Source organism: Empidonax traillii, unplaced genomic scaffold (genome assembly GCF_003031625.1).
Source record: "Empidonax traillii isolate 1590-97213 ecotype Southwest subspecies unplaced genomic scaffold, ASM303162v1 scaffold158:size1480230, whole genome shotgun sequence".
NCBI classification, from domain to species: domain Eukaryota; kingdom Metazoa; phylum Chordata; class Aves; order Passeriformes; family Tyrannidae; genus Empidonax; species Empidonax traillii.
Window position 1 is genome coordinate 1,019,888 of NW_020955351.1, and position 16,685 is coordinate 1,036,572.

A 16,685-nucleotide genomic window follows, 5' to 3' on the forward strand; every position below is an offset into this window, starting at 1 on the left:
ATGCTTATAAGTCGTGATGTTAACCAATGTTATATATATATTTTAAGTATTCATGTATTCAAAGCTATAAAGGCCTTTTCTCTACTTGAGCTAAATTGTATAACCGTGACCTATTGTCCCAGAAGGGTTTTTATTCATGTTAAATGGGTACTGAGATTAGAGCGCTCCTTGGTAGTAGGTACAGAAGCATTCTGGAGGAGACAGGAGAAGATGGATTGTTGTATTGAGGCTCAGCAAAGAAACCAAAAACAGGAGAACCAAGCAGCTCTGCAGCCCAGCTGGCTTCACATCTGAAAAATCAGCTGCGGGGTTGGAGTGGGGACAACAGCGCCCAGCTCACACCCCTCACTCATTCACAAATCCCCAATTCTGGTAGCTCCAACTTCCCATAGGATCCCTCACCACTCTCCAGTCTCATCTGTTCCCTGACCTGTGAGCCAGGTTGGCCTCCGTGGTGCTGTCCACAGTGGTGCTTCACAAGTGCTCCATGCTGCAATCTCTGACAGGTTCTTCCACCCTGCCCTGCTCCTCCAGGAACCTGCTTGTATTGCCCCTCATAGACAGTATAAATTGTCACTGGCTCCCTGGTACCCACAGAACCCTCCAGCCCCATCACTGAGACCAGATGCACCTTGGCAGCTTCCAATTAATATACAAGAGGAAACACAAACTCCTTGGAGAAAGCTCTGCATCACCAGCACAAGCTTCTGTGCCCTCATCCCTCCCTGCTCAGCCAGGAGATCACTGCAAATCACATCATCGAGACTGGAAGATCCCCTATTCTGATCTTAACCTTTATCTAAGGCCGGGAATCTCTCTGTTTTCAAGACTCGTGGTCACATAGGCACCAGCAGTGACATGTCCCCAGTCCTCCTGTTCATCAACGACAGCCTCCAGTTCCTTATGTTACCTCTGCACTGTCTTGTGAAGAAATCAGGACAAGGTTGGCCTGGGTGCTGGTGTCAGGGTGCACAGTGGTGGCCAGGGACAATGGTGACCCCTCACCAGCTCTGATAACTCCAGTCACTCCAACACAGTCAGGGTGGAAGCAGCAGCGAGCTGGCTGCTGGCTGTTATGCTAGTGCCAGATGGTGGATGAGATTAAAAGAATTTGATTTTCAAATAATCCATAAACCTGGCTGAGCTAATGTCGTTTCATATGCATTATCTTGTAATCCCAGGGAAGAGAACGTTTCAGAGCAAAGAGCCTTATTCTCCCTCCCTGCAAGGACTCTAACAAGCTATAGATAATCCCCTTTTTGTTGGAAGGTGCTTACAGGGGACCTACAACACCCAGAGTGTGGCACAGGGGCTGCAGCTCTGCACTGGTGCCCGAGAGCAGGATAGCCAGGCACCTAGCACCACGGGGGCTGTCTTGCTCTGAGCTTTGTAGGGGCGGGAGCAGCACATAGCAGGGCCAAGGGACAGCTAAACTCAGACCTCTGACCAATAAAGGAGGGATTTACCACTCCTGCCTCCTCGCAGTGCACAGAAGCCCATGCTGCACCACCGGGGTAGAAGAGGGGGACACATATATTCTTCTGGGTAAGTACTTTTATGGGGATAAACCCTCAAATCCCAGCCCCAGTGAATCAAAGGCATGCTGTGCCTCCCTGGGAACAGGATCAGGCCCTCTCCAGTGACTGAACCCCACAGCCAGGGTCTGGTGACCACCCTCCCTCTCACAAGGTGAAGGCATCTGGCTGAAACACAGACACTGCCAGAAATGCTTCCACTGCCCTCTCCAAAGAAACCACTGCACAACCAGGGTTATAGGAGATTCATCCTCAGGGATTTCTTAACTTCTCCTTGTCCACAATCATTTTTTTGCCCCTTTCCATACCCCCTATGAATGCACCCCTTCTGCACTCACATCCCTCACTAACCCTCACGCAGCACCCTGGGCAGCCCTCACAACCTGCCTGCCATCCACCCTCCACGCTCAGCTGCTGCCTGCCTGCCTGCTCCCTGCCCCTTTTCCCTGCACTAGAGACTCCTTGGAGTCTTACGCTACTTGTCAAGCCTCAGTGGAGCAAAGACGACCGTCTGCCAATCACTGGGATCCTTCAACATGCAAGGTATAAGCTTGAGCACAGCAGTTAAAAATTGTTGATCCTTATTCCATGCTTCAGGTTCCCACGCTGAAGCGTGCAAGAGCTAGAGGAGGAGGTGATTTTAAGGGGAAAGGGAAGTAAAACTCCATGGATAGGATTTCCCAGTCACTGCCTGCCATCTAGTGCCTAGCACCGAGCTGTTTCACGGGCAGCAAGTGACATCCACCTCCATCCTCGGGGGAATTTAGCTCTTAAATTGGGGCCAGTGACACTCGAGCACGGAGCTCCTCGTGCTGATAGTGGCCCACTGTGTTCCTCAGTGTGGGCGAGGGCCAGGGAGAGGGGTTTGGAGTCAAATAACTCAAATTCTGAAGGGACCTGTCGGTGAAAACAGCCTGGAAGTGAGGGGAGGCGATGCTGTGTGTGCCTGCCTGGGTTGTGACGCGATGCCCAGCCACAAGGAGCTCACTAAATACAACACGTCTCGCTTCGCTGCACGCCGCTACCTTCAAGGTCACATTGCCGTCGTCAGCAGCTCCGATCAAAGCGGTGCACACAGGCATTGTGTGAAGAATGCCACAGACAGGCTAAAAATAGGGAGACAAATGGAAGCACGAGGTAAAGGGGTGAAGGGTGAGGCTTCTATGCTGTGCAGGAGATTGAAAACTCACAGAAAATCAGGAAACAAACAAAAGTAATCAAGAAACACTGGCTTTGTGACTTGGGATATTCTGGCGCTTGGACACACCACTGGAGTTTCCTGCCAGGTTCAATCCATGGGCAACCATTTGAACAGGAACACAGTCCCTACCAACCACTTGTAGGCCTTTGGGTTAGCACCAACAGCAGGTGCTTTGGAGTGGTTTACAGGTCCCCAGGCAATCTAAGGGGCTGATGCTCTCCCTCCCCTTCCTTCAGTAAGGATATACCTGTGTTCACCTTAGGGGATGCCTGGCAGCTTCTTGCCCCTCCGAAAGGGCTCTGATACCTACCTACCCACAAAGGCAGGAGAGAGCAGGCAAGACACCTACAACTCACCATAGTCCTGCTTTCGGGCAGAGAAAATGAATGGATATGAAATCCAGAAGGATGTGGTGCTGGAGCCTCTAGCATGCTGCTGGAAGGCACTGTCTGCTGCACTACATTCCCTAAGCAGGGATGAGATTGCATGTTGAGCTTTGAGTGCTGGTGGAGCAAAGGCAGAAAAGTGGGTCCCCATGGGTACCACATCCAGCAGTCACCCAACACCCCCCCAAAATAGGGAGCTCACTGCCCTTCCACACAGGGCACTGGTGGGATCAGACACCTCGAATGCCCATCCTCCTTCCTCTCCAAGCCCCTTATCACTTGGCTGCCCACTCCCTATTGCATCCCACTGCTTTCCTCGAGCTCATCCCAACATTTGCAGCCCATGCCATTTGGTAGTAGCACAGCTTGGGAATTCTTGTAATTGCTGTTCTGCAGAGTGGGGCATTGGGTCTGACACAACTGGGCTGCACAGGGCATTTGGAAAAGGCAGGCAGAGCAGGGCAGCAGCTTCTGAACACACAGAACCAGACTGGCTGATTAGCACAAGGCTCTCATTTCCTCCAATGCTTCCAGAAAAGCAATAGGCGACATTAACAAAAGGATTACTCGGAATTCAAAAGCAAATGGGATTTGTGACCCATTATATTAACCGGGGACTGGGGAAAGCTCTACAGAGAGAGAACACTGCCGGCAGGTCACCAAACCAATTATTAAGAGCTCACAGATCACGAAACTAGAGATATACACACATCAAGATAAATTTCTATTTGCCTGCTGAAGCAGGATGCTGGCTGAGCCACCCTCCCAACCCAGTGTGGTTTTTCTATGTGCCCATTAAACCTGGATTATATCTGGTTATTTCCCCCAATAATTCACTTGCCCCACAGGTTTAATGCTGTGGAATAACATTTGGGATGGTAAAACCTGAAAGGAAAAATGTAATGGGCATAATTAGTTTGATAGATGGGAGAGTGCAGAAAGCAGGCAGGCAGCACGTGGTGGGAGCAGGACAGCAGAAGGACTCACCCCTGACATCGCTCACCGTCCTCCCAGTAGCAGTGCTGGCCCGTGCCTCCTGTCCCAGTGTCCTCAGCTTCCCTCTGCCCAGATGCTTGAGAGGCAGAGCAGCCCCTCAGAAGATAATCTGCCTTCAATATCAGCTCTCACCTTAAGCTCTGGCAGAGATCAGCTTAAACTGCAAACTGCTAAGTGAAAAATCTCTTTCTAAACTTTTGCCTCAGCCAATTATGACATTGGAAGTTCATGATGCACAGGTAACAGGCCAGGTCCTGCCAGCACACTGTCCTGCTTCTGGGGTGGCCTGTGATAGTAAGTCCTAAAGCCTTGTGCACCCTGCTTTGTTGCCTTGCTTTGGTTTTGAAGAAGCTTCATTTTTATGTTGCTGAACAACCCTTCACATTTTTACCGAAAAATGCCCCTGGGTCTCCAAGCATTGCCTATGAAGTCCTGGCAAAGGATTCTATACGCCCCAAGACCTGTCAGAGGAAAGTAGCCTTGACAGCAAAGCTGTAGCTGGAACTATCTGAAGGAGGTTCCTGCTGTCAGCATTTCATACTCACCTTACAAATTCTAGGCTTTCCTTTTTGAGGGCTTGGTGTTAAGGATTGGGTATTATCAACAAAGTTTCTGGGGTAGTTTTACCCTCAGTACAAGTCTCCCAGCAGCAGCTCTTCTTTTATATCCATTCTTACCTTTGTAGAGATTCACTTAAGCATTGCCTTCTGCCTGCCCCACTCTGCATCCTTCCAACATGCTGGTTATGCCAACCCACAGGGGTGATTTCAGAAGAAAAGGGAGGAAAAAGGGTGTCCTGAAAACAGAAGGATGGGACACAATCCACTCATGCCACTGGTGACCTCAACCAGATTTTCCCCACAGTTTTCTGCTGGGTCTCTGGGCTGCCACGAGCAGAGCACCCCATGCTGCATGCCCTGCAGAGCACTGCAGGAAAGGGCAGTGCTTGCAGAAATCCCAGGCACTACTAGAAAAATTCCCTCCAAAGACACAGATCCCTTCCAACACAAGAACATGAGCTTGAACAGAACAAAGGTCGCCCCAGCCTGACCACATCCCAGCTTCCTCCTGCCATGCGCACAGTCAGGGGAAGGCAACACTCAGCTGCTGGCCCGGGAGCACTGATCTTACTCTGGACTTCTTGGATGAGCCCCACATTGCTGCTCTCAGCAAGGAGTCACAAGTCCTTTCCAAAACTCCTCTCTCTGGTGCACACTTCACAGGAGGGCTCTTCAGTTGATCTGACTATGCCTTCTACTGAAGAACCACAGCAAACTCAGTGCCTTTCCCAGGCACTTGCTGCAGCTTCAGGTTCTGGAAGAGAGATCCCACGTGAAGAGGCCTTTGCCAAGGAGAGAAAAACCCTCCAGGCTTTGGGTGCAAACAAGCTCCAGCCTATCTCTATGCCCAGGCAAACACTCATACAGTTCTCCATTGCTTTCTCAAGGCGGGTTTTTTGGTTCATGCTCAACACAAGTGAAATCCTCCCCCATCTCTTTGTGCTGGACTGCAGGAGGCACACCTGAATGCAGCAGCTCTCACCCAGCTGCTCTCACCTACCTGACTCGACAGGTTTCTTCTGCTCTCTCAGAAAAGGTTTTGTGCTACCCTTTCAGTGGCTATCAGCAAAATACATCCCACCAGCCTGCCTGCTCAGGCTTCTACAACTACGAGTATGGGTATAGGTTTGCACTGTGTGTAACAGCCTGCAGCCACCAAGCTCCTAAAGGAAAAGAACAGCCTACTGCTGTGACCTACTGCAGGACTCTGGGAGTAGAGGAAATGAGAAGACTCAAACCATCCTCTAGGAAACCTGCATGATATCCTCCTGCCTTCCCTTTCACCAAGGCCAGAGAAGGAAACAGGCCACACACAAGAAATATGTGGGGAAAGGGCCCAACTTGCAGGATCTGGGATTGTTTGCAGCAACTAGCTGGGTGCTTCCAGGATCCAAGTTTTGTTGGTAATTTATGGGAAACCTGCAGCTCTCTAACTGTCCAGCATCAGAAAATGGAAGGTTGCTGTGCTCCCTCCCCATCCTGATGGCTTGTGGAGTGATTAAGGATAGCTTTAATTTGAGGCCTGCGGCTCAACAGCTCCCAAAGGATTGACAAAATACATATAGCAATCTCCAGTTCCACCTCTGGAGACCAAAGTCTCTCCAGATGATTAACAACAGCTATTTCCTCCCTCTTTCCCTGCCACTGGAGGAGGCTGATTCTCTGCAAGGTCCAGCCAGCACTCTGACTACCAAACAGCAACATTTACAACCATAAAAAAACCTCCAGGAACAGAACCGGCTCCACATGAGTGAGGCAACACCACAGAAAACCCAGGATAGATCTTCTAATAAAGAAATCAGGGTAATAGGGTCAGGTTTGCCAAAGCAGATCCAGCTGGGCTGGGTTACCAATGCTGGCCTAATGCAGTGGGAATGGGAGCTGAGAACTCCCTAGAACCACCTTTGAGGCTGCTCCCCCAAGGCAGCAAAGGCAGCAGTGCTAAAACAGCCTTCCCCTTCCAGGAAAACAGCCTCCCAGCCCAGACAGGGAGCTGCTGCTGCTGTTACCCTCGTTCAGTGTCTGTTGCTGAGGCTCAAGGGGAGGCAGTATGGGTAGGAAAGCAGCACTCGTGAGCTGCTGCCTGTTTCTCACAGATCCATGTCCTCCACGGCCACTGTGTATCAAGTTGAGGCCAGAGACAGCTCCAGTGCAGATTAAATGCTCATAAACTGTGAACATCCCGCTTTCATTCTCCCCAGAAACCCACCTTGCCCTGGCTTGTGTCCAGGAGGGTCTGTTCCCATCTGGACACAGAGACAACCCTCCATTTCTGCTCTTACCAGACAGAAATGTCTCTCGTACTAGAGACAAGCATTAGCCACTGCAAGGAGAAACCATTTGAGCTTGAGCCTGTGACAGGAGTCTGGGGAGGAAAGCGAGCCTCACGGGTACCACAACCCCAGGGAATCACGCTCTTAGGAGAGGGAAAGATCACAACAGGCATTTCCAGAAGAGGTGGAGGAGGAGAATTCAACAAGAGCAAAGAACTCCCTCAGGAAAGCTTCGCTTCCAAGTATAAGTTTTAATATTTATTCAGTACAGGGACAGTGAGGAGAACTGAGAAATAAGGCAAAGGCAAATTATCCTCCAGAGCCCAAGTTAACATCTCATACACACAGACCATGCAAAGCAGCAGCCGTGCTCCTCCCTGGAGCCATGTCCCATATCTTCCCCATCTGCTGGAGCACAACCCTTCGCTTACAAGTCCAGGAGGAATCGATTGACTTTTTTCAGGTATTCCGGCTTCAGGTAATCTCCCAGCTCGTTCTTTGTGACCCACAGGTAATCTGCCTTCAGCTCTGTCTGGGTAAAATCACTGCTCTGCAGGAAGGCTTTGAAGAAGAAGACTTTGGCTCCCACATTATCCTCAGTCCTGATGGCCCTGGGGAACTTATACTTGTAAATCCCATATGGTGCATTCCCCAGGATTTTGGCTTGAATGTGATCTCCTGCAACACCCCAGCAATGCAAGAGAAAAAGAAAAAAAAAAGACATAAGAACACACAGTAACAGTAGCTGCTCTTCTGTATAAAAAAAAAGGAAGCATAAGCCAATCCTTGCCTCTGTTTCAGACTTCTCTCTGTGGCAGAAATCCTGACAACTGTGAGCCTTTTCTCATGAAGAAACTGCTCATTTGAAGATCAGCAAGTCCTCTCAGAGTGGGAGAGGGAGGGAGGGAGAGGGTACCAAGCTTTGCCAACCCACAGTGAAAAGTAAGGACACGTGGGTTTGCCATCACCACCCATCTGCTGCAAAAGCTACTACAGGGCACCCAGAGGGAAAGAGAAGCCATATACCTGGAGCAAGCCCAGGCATTCAGAGGGTGTCTGGTGATGCTCCAGAATCAGATCACAGACCTGGCACTGCTTGCTGCTGGTGGCAGCCAGAGATCTCAACTCACAGCTCTCCGCCAGCCCTCCACATGCTGCAGTACAGAGCCGATTTCCCCAGATCATGGCTCTTCCCAGGAAAGTCCACCCCACTGAGCTCCATCCCTCTGCCATGAAATGCCTTTCCCCAGCAGGTGGAAGGTGATTTCACTACAGCAGATAACAAATATCCCTCAGAAAGGGCGCAGGAAGAAAACCACTGGGACAAAGAAGAGGAAGAATCAAGCACAGGACAGACTACACACCCAAAAACGTAGCCATGGCTCGCTCAGCTGTGCTTCGCAGAGTCTCTCCAGGCTGCCATTCCACTTGAGGCAGGAGCCACAGCTCCTGGTTACCAATTTTCTGTTTCACCAGAAGCATCAGGTTACTGTCCAGCTTCCTGTTCAACGATGTTCGAATGTTCTTCTTATCAGCATCTGCCAAAAAACAACACATGCTGGAAACAATCTCTCAGCAGGACCACTCTGATCCCATTGATTCACCAACCCTTGGCATCTCACACTCTTCCAGCAATAATACACGAGCATGGATACATGGAACAACACAAAAATCTAGACAGGAGTGCTCTCAGTTGCTCTGGAAATCAATGAAGGATTCAGCTGGAACCCACTCCTGTTTCAGTTCCAGAAGGAATTTATAGCAAGCAGTCTGGATCCCTACCTTGACAAAAAAAATCAGCAAGAGCACTAAGCAGAGCTTGGGAACCAAGCGACAAAACATTTCTCTTGTCTGGAAACAACATCTATTTTCGCCATTTTGCTCTGGTAAAGCTGAACACGAACATTTTTTTGGCATGGGAACACTGAACTTCCTGCCAGTTAATTGCTCATGTGTTAACAGTGCTGCCACAGAGTCAAGACGCTCTTTAAAAGCAAAAAAAGACTCAAAAATGCTTTCCTTCTACTGAATTGCACTCTGTTTGGCAAACAATCTGGGTGTTCTCACCCATCACAAACTTCAGCCTGTACCTGTTATCCGTGGAGCAGCTTTGAACTGCAGAAACTTCTGTTCCCACTTGTCCTCCAGGTCTTGAGCCATGATGACCGTCTTGCCAGTGGCATCATCTTCATCATCGTACGGGCTTTCTTTCCTCCTCTTGAGCCGCTCCTCCTCCTCCAGCTTTCGGATTTCATGATCCGAATAGTGGCTTTTCTCCAGCTCTATCTAGGAGGACAACATAAAAAATTCTTGTAGCCACCAGCACTACAGCTGTTAGCAAGCAGAATTACTTCCCCCTCAGCGAACACAAGATAAAGGAAATTTCCCTGAGGTTGAGCAGGGCGGGGAAGGCTGCTTGCAGCAAGAGCACCTAACAGGGATACCCACAACACCGAGGGAGACTATGGGAACACCACTAGCACCTACAAACTGTATTGCAAATCGCATACAGCGCACTCGGGAAGCAATATCAGGCTGTATATGTAAGGCCACCGGCCCCTGATGCTCTGTCCCCTCATGCCTGAGGGCGCCATTTCCCCACCAACACCCCCCCTCTACCTGCCCCATGAGCGCCGCCATCTCCTCCTCCTCCTTCTCCAGAGGCTGCGTGATCCGGGGGAGCCTCAGCAAGCACATGGCGCCGAAAAGCCTCCAAGGTCGGCGCGCAGCAGGAGCAGCATCGCTGCAAACCCATCGAGCCGAACCTGCAGCCCGCTGCCCCAGGGTCGCCGCCATCACGCGCGCCCCACAATGCCCCGCCATGTTCCCTCCCCGCTCCCGTCGTGCTCCGCGGCCGCCGCTGCCGGGGCGCGGGTCGCGGGCGCCGCCATGAGCGCGGCTGTGGCGGCTGTGGGGCGGAGGGTGCTCGGGGCGGGCTGGGGGTGAGTGGGGCCGGCGGGACGGGCTGTGGGGAGCGCGGGCACACCGGGGAGGGGCCTCTGTGGGGCGGGGGGGGGGGAGAGTTGCCGCTGGGGGTTTGCCGCTGTCGCTACACGCGGTCCCCACACTCGCTCACCCGACGCTCTCTCCCCTCGCAGGGCCCGCACCGCCGCCGCCGCGCTGTGCCGCGGGCTCCGCACCAGCCCCCCGGGGCTGCGGGATAGCGCGGGGGCGGCTGCCAAGGAGACGGAGAAGCAGAGCGCGACCGAGCAGAGGTGAGAGCCGAGGCCAGGCCGCGCCGGGAGGGCGCTGCCATCTGCCGCTCGCTGCGAGGTTTTATCGCCTCCGGTGGGTTTGCAAGCCGAGGGAGGGGAGGGAGCGGCTTGGCTCAATCAGAAACGCAGCTTGTGTCTTCCGGAGACTTGGTCCCTTCTTTCTTTATTTCCCAATGTGAAGTAAAACTTTGTGATGTTTAAAGAGCGAGGCCTGGTAACTCTTTGTTTTACTCCTCAGCCCTTTAATCCTGCAGAGGAGCTCCATGAGATGGGATGGAAAGGTTTATGAAGAGATCCCGATAGCGCACATCAAAGCGACGTACAACAAGTAAGCAAATAAGCTCCTCCATTCCTGCTCTCATGCAGAATAAAAGTTCAGGACGTACCCGTGCTTTGGCCTGTCATCATTTTGATCTAAAGGGTCAAACAAAAAAAAAAAAAAAAAAAGTGGTGTTTGTGACGAGGAAGATGATACTGCTTCAAACCTCAGTGCTGTTCAGGAGGCATAACTGTCTTTAAAGCAATAAGATTGTTTTTATACATTTTGACTACACTCTAATATGAATAATCAGATGCTGACAGCTTTAACAGCAGATCACTTCCAGCCTTCTGCACTAGCGCTGTCGCTGTGCAACTCTTGAAAAAACTGCCATATTCTTTATGAGAGACGATTGTATTTCATCAGTGATCCTTGCTGTGATACTTTACTGTTGTTTCTAAAGGTCTTTAACGTTATAGAAATGTTTTGTGTGTTTTTTTAGTAAACAGAAAAGGTAAAATGTAGTGAGAGGTGGGTCTGAAAGGGCCGCGTGGGATCTGAGGTCTACCTGGATAAAGTACACACCTTATCTAGAAAGGTTTTGCCACCTCGCTCAGGGTCTGTAGGGTGACCAGAAGGTCACTGCTGGGAGGGCTCTGCAGCAGGTTGGAGTGAGTGGGATGCCTCGAAAGGGAATGCTGAGCTGGGGTGGCTTGGAGAAGGGAGGCAGGAGTCCTGCAGTGAGCCGTGACGGTAAGGTGAGCGAGAAGAAATGAGAATAAAGCCTTGTTCCACCTCGCTTCCTCCCTTTGCCCCTCTGTCTCTGCAGCACCCACGTGCAGGTGGTCAGCTTTGACAACCGGCCGTTCGCCCACACGTCCTGTGGCACAGAAGGCTTCCAGAATGCCAAGAAGGGAACAGCCATTGCGGCACAAACCGCTGCCATGGCAGCAGCTGTGGTGAGTCCACACCGATGATTCCCACCTCCCAGTACCTGGGCACACGCCTGGCTCACAGGCAGCATTCCAGAGCTGTTCCATGCTGTCAGCATCCCAAGCTTCATCCGCACACAGACAAAGTGTGTTTGAAACAGCTGTTAGAAATGCCCTGAGGGTGAGCTGAGCTTCTTCCCAAGTGAACATCTCTCAGTCATTTTGGGAATGTAGCCTCTGAATCAGCAGCAGTTCAATTTTTGCACCGCAGGGGGACTGAGAAGCGGCTGTAGTTACTGGCTGGATGTTTCATATTTGGTCTCTGCCACTGAACTGAGCTGCTGCCAGCAGTTCCACTCAGAGAAGGGGATGTCCTTGCACATGTAGTTTCCAGCTACATATGGTTTATTATAACTGTTTCTATAAACCATGTAGGTGTCTAGGTAGAGGAGATGAGGCTGGCTATGTCACAGTCCTCAGTACAGAAGAATGAGGCCAGGTTAAACTGAAAATCTTCATCCTACATTAGGTGGAATTCACTCTAGCCTTTCATGTCACACACAGGTGTTTGGTGCCACTGCTGGCCAACAGCTTATTGTGGTTGACTCAGGAATATAAGAACATCTTCACTTTTAATCTGTGCTCGTTGGAACCTCGTAGTAGCTGTGTAGCTGTGCTGGGACAGATTTATTCTATCACTGTTGAAATTGTTAGTAGGTTAATTGCACCAGAACACAGCAAGACAGAGAGCCAGAAGAGCTCCCTCCACATGGTGGCAGCAGGGCTGTGCTGTACAGCACTTCCTCATTTCCAATTTGCAAGCCCCTAGAATTTTTACACCGGAGGTGTGGACTCCTGCACAGCAAATCTAAAGCTTGCCTGCACTTCTCATTTACCCTCCAGAAGGAATCCACTAGTCACAGGGGAGAAGTCACCACATTAGGGAAGGGAAAACAGCTTTGAGTTAGTCCTTGTTAATCCCTTGCCACTTCAGTCGCATATCCATGGATATGTCCTTTTTTGCCTTGGCTTTAGGTCACAGATAGTTTGATCTTAAAGCTTTCTCTGTCTGCAGAGCTGACAGTAGCACAGAAATCCTCTTGAACTTGCCATGGCTACATCCAACCCTCCTTTGCTCCTGGATTCTGTGCAACAATCCCCATATATGTCTTCTGTATCCATTACTGACTAGTTTATTTTTTTACCTAAATACTATTATGGTAATGGGTCAGAAGGGAATGACAGACTCCAGGGGAGCCAGGCCAGCAGCAGTTCTCCCAAAGAGAACACTAATGAGTTGTTCTTTCCACAGAAAGCACGAGGGAAGGGTGTGTTGCACGTGCGAGTCGTGGTGAAAGGACTGGGACCGGGACGCAAAGTAGGTGCCAGAGTTTCTTTGTCATATTTTATTTTCTCAGGCATCGTGCATGTTTTCTAAATTCAGGCTGGTCTCAGTTAACATCACTGAAGGTGTTGTAAAGGATTCATCGTTCAGGTTCCTTGTAATGAATTATTAGAATTTTAGAGTTGTAGGACTTAGAGGTAGAATAAAAGCTGTATTTGGGACTTCTTCCAGTTAATGTAGGAAAGTTGATGGGAACACTGCAAAAAGAACTGGAGCAGATGGGTTTAAAGTGGGTTTTCTGATACAAGTCTCTTATTTTGAAAATAATTACAAAGTGAGAACCATTGGAACAAGTTGATTTTTGGATGGGGGATCAAACTGTTTTGCTCAGAACTTTTTCCCTTCTGTGCTGTTCAGTGTGTTGATAAGTGTGTGTCATCTGCTGTCTTGTTGCAGGCTGCCATCAAGGGCTTGACAATGGGAGGTTTGGAGGTGATCTCCATCACCGACAACACCCCGGTTCCCCACAACGGCTGCCGCCCTCGGAAAGCCAGGAGAATGTGAGGGGGCCCTGCAAGAGACACACAGCTTTCAACATCAGCCCATGCAACTGGAACTGGGTTGAATGTTGATCCCGTGATAGACTCTGGAAAGCGTCCCTCCGTGGAAACATTTGCCGAGGGAAGCTTGAAGAGGAGAGACCATCCTGGGCCTTAGAAGCCCAGGTGACAGAAGCTGGTGGTGAAAGCGGGAATACATGTGCTCCCTAAGTGGGAAGCCTCTTGTGTACAAAGTTTGTTGATTAAAATGTTGGTCTTTTGACAGCCATTCCTGCTGTGTTCCCAGGAGTATTTTGAATTATTATTGCCTCTTAACTGCTCTCTTCCTCTTACCACTGTATGTGGCTCTTGCCTAGCCCTCTGTGCCATTAGTGCCCTTGTTAGAAGAGGAGCCTGAGGTCTCGATTTCCTTGCAGTAAACAAATGCATGGGGTCATATCATCTTCCTTTCCTCTTTCTCTCGGTGCACATATTGGGAAACAAGGCATGGGGTGACTTTTTCCTTCCCCCTGGTTCACAGAGCTCATTGTGTCATGTGAGAGGCAGCTCTCCCTGTTCACGGAGCACTGGATCCACTGCTGGCAAAGTGGGTTTGCAGTGATGTTTTGCACTGTTGCAGTGCTTTGTTTTGCCCAGGCTGTACTGGCCTGCCACTGCTCTTGGCAAAGCAAAGCACCATTCCCTCTAAAGGGGCCGGGATCTTGCCAGGTTTAGTGCTTACGGGCTCTTTGGCCCTGCCTTGTGCACCACCAACTGGATTTTCCGGGGTCCTGGCAAAAGTGAGCAGGGGTTAGTAGGCCTGAGGAACAATTAAATGCTGCCAAGGAGATTTAAAACACTTAAGTCTTGAACTGTACCTCTGGGTAACCACAAGCAGCGGGAGCTTGTCGTGCATCTGTGATGTATTACTGCTGTCCCAGATCCACCCAGAATTTCTGCCAAGGAAATACGTCTGGAGCATTAACCAGGGAAGGTAACAGCAGTAACCCATTACAGGATTGATTCCCTGGATGGCAGTGGCCCACTGCCTAGGAAAGGGCACCTCACTGAAAACCCTGCTGCCAGAGGAGCCCTGGGCCCATACAGCATGCACTGGGCAAGTATTTCACCAGTAAACACGGTGTATTTTGGAGCAGCCAGCAGTTTATTGCAAAACCAGAATCTTCCTTTCTATTATTTCTCTTTCTGTCATTCCTCTGTAGCTTCTTAAATTGCATAATTAACCATTTTTCTTCCTCTTTAGAGAAAGGGTGCCATGGCAACAAGGCAGTGAACCTCCTTCATGGGGCTGAATGGCATACAGCAGGTTTTGAAAGAAATCACTCTGCTTAGAAGAGCCTGTTGAGTTGCATTTGACAGAAGAGAAGAAAACAAGATTCAGGTGAATCCCCTACCTTAGTCCAACTGTCTGAATTTGAATGGAGGGTTTGTGATCTTAAAGGGAAGTTCCTTGAGCTGTCACAGATTTGACAGCGAGGAAGAGAGGCTCTTCCATAGATGTTTGACACACTAGAAGAGCTTCCCCCTTGCTCCAGAAATATGGTTGAGCTTCTGGTGACTTCATATTCCTGTTTTTAAGGAGAGGATAGTAAGTCAGCTATGAAGTGTGAAGATTAACTCTGTGTGTGCAGGCAGCCGGCTGAGGAGGGCATGTGTGTGCTTACAGCAAGGCTGGGCTGGTGGCTGTGCTGAGCGCAGCGAGTAAGGAGGAGCACCATGCTCTGCTGGCTGGTTTGTCAGCAAGGAACCGTCTTAACACACTGAGAAAACCAAACACTACCATTCTCTACCACAGGCTGCTCCAGTTGCATCAATACAGAAGTGCCCACGTCACAATAAAGGTGATAGAACAAATTGAAAAACAAGATCGTGAAGAGACCTGCAGTCCTGAAATTCAGGGAAGAGTACGTGGGTGACTCAACAGTCATAAAGCAATGAGAATAAATCTCTGCCTTGCCTAGACTTAGAAAAAAGACTGTGCCCTTTGTAAAGGCCACTCCTTAACAGTTGGGTTTTGGGTATTTGTGAAGATTTTGGTAAGTCCGTCACTGCGTCACCACTACTTATATAGAGGGAAGCTTTACATCCCTCTCTGCCCTGCCTACTTCTGGTAGCTTCCCCTTCTTCTTCCTCCAGCTGGCATTCCTGTAGCACCCTCTGAGCTGGACAGAAGAGGCTGACTCTTCTCCATGGTTCAAAGGCTGGATCTGCACAGCGTCCTGCAATATTTGTCCTCCAGAGCCCCAGCTCCCTGTACTCTCCCTGAGCTCCCTGGCACAGTACTTGAGTTGTGCAGCTTCTTATTGAAGTCACATTTTTCACCCACCTTCTCTCCTGCCTTGTTGGAGCACCCCCAAAGCCATGTCCTAACTTAATGCTCAGACCAAGCTGTTTATCCTGCAGCACAGCCCAGGGCTCTGGGGCAGTCAGCGAGGCACGAGAGCACAAAGCAAGGGCTCGGACGCTCTTTCCTGCACACACTGTACAGTGAAAGAAGCCTTAAAACTCTCTGTTGTGTTTCATTTTGCAGAGAATTAATAGACACCAATAGTGCTTAATGATTTCCTTACCCTTCAGATGAAACTATTAATTAAGGGCCAGGTTTTAGTCAGCCACTGGTGTTTACCAGTTCTAATTGCTTTTCTTGGCACCTGGGTGGAGAGTGTTTTCTACTGGCTCACATTCCTCCTGAGCAGCAATTACTTTACTTGTCAGCAGCGTGGCCACAGCATTAGTACCCTCATTAGGTTCATATCCTCTCCCTTTGGGCTTCCCCATTGCTTTTCGACATTCTTCTCTCCATTCCTTCCTAATCTCTGATTCCCTATGCTCAAAGATGACTTTTTCTGTGAAACAAGCTCTGGAACTGCTACTGGTTGCAAAGCTTCATCCTGATTCAACCCTGGCCTTTTCTGGGGTCTTCCATTTTAAAATAGCACATGGACCTCTCTCCATTGGATCCCTATAAATTCCTATGTAAAATGCAGAATAGTCTCCTGACTTACAGATAAAATGCTGCCTCAGGTCTGTTTACCCCTTACTGAGTGCACATCACCTTGGGGAGCTAGTTTAACTCAGTTACCCTTCCCTTGGACAGGAATGGCACCTGGTGGCTTGGAAAAATAGCCCCCAGCCTTCTCATGAATAGTATATTATTCTGCAAAGAGGAATTATTTCCCTGACCCCAGCAACAACGACTTTCTACCCAGAGCTGCGGTTTTATCTGCTGAATTGGTGATTTACTGTTTCTTCTGTGAGCATCTCAGTGACAAGAGTCAGGCAGCCAATTTCGATACCTTCGTGAGATTCAATTAAACCATTAAGTGATGTCAGTGTCCTTTAACAGCTGACTGTACACACAAGCAAGCAAGGAGAAGAGGGAGAAGGGAACAGACCCCGCAGTGCTAATAAACTGTAGCAGCA

The 16,685-nt window shown here is 49.8% G+C and overlaps 2 protein-coding genes across 2 annotated transcripts; one reads left to right on the forward strand and one right to left on the reverse strand.

Annotated features, from left to right (window-relative positions):
* Window positions 1-7,186: 7,186 nt before the first annotated feature.
* Window positions 7,187-9,774, reverse strand: MRPL46 (mitochondrial ribosomal protein L46). Its single transcript, XM_027884973.1, has 4 exons — window positions 9,571-9,774; window positions 9,042-9,237; window positions 8,316-8,489; window positions 7,187-7,629 (listed from the first exon to the last, which is right to left on the reverse strand). The coding sequence occupies exons 1-4, from the start codon at window positions 9,772-9,774 to the stop codon at window positions 7,379-7,381; spliced, it is 825 nt and encodes a 274-aa protein (XP_027740774.1). The 3' UTR covers window positions 7,187-7,378.
* Window positions 9,748-13,530, forward strand: MRPS11 (mitochondrial ribosomal protein S11). Its single transcript, XM_027884975.1, has 6 exons — window positions 9,748-9,893; window positions 10,050-10,166; window positions 10,405-10,494; window positions 11,255-11,384; window positions 12,670-12,735; window positions 13,159-13,530. The coding sequence occupies exons 1-6, from the start codon at window positions 9,763-9,765 to the stop codon at window positions 13,264-13,266; spliced, it is 642 nt and encodes a 213-aa protein (XP_027740776.1). The 5' UTR covers window positions 9,748-9,762; the 3' UTR covers window positions 13,267-13,530.
* Window positions 13,531-16,685: the final 3,155 nt, after the last annotated feature.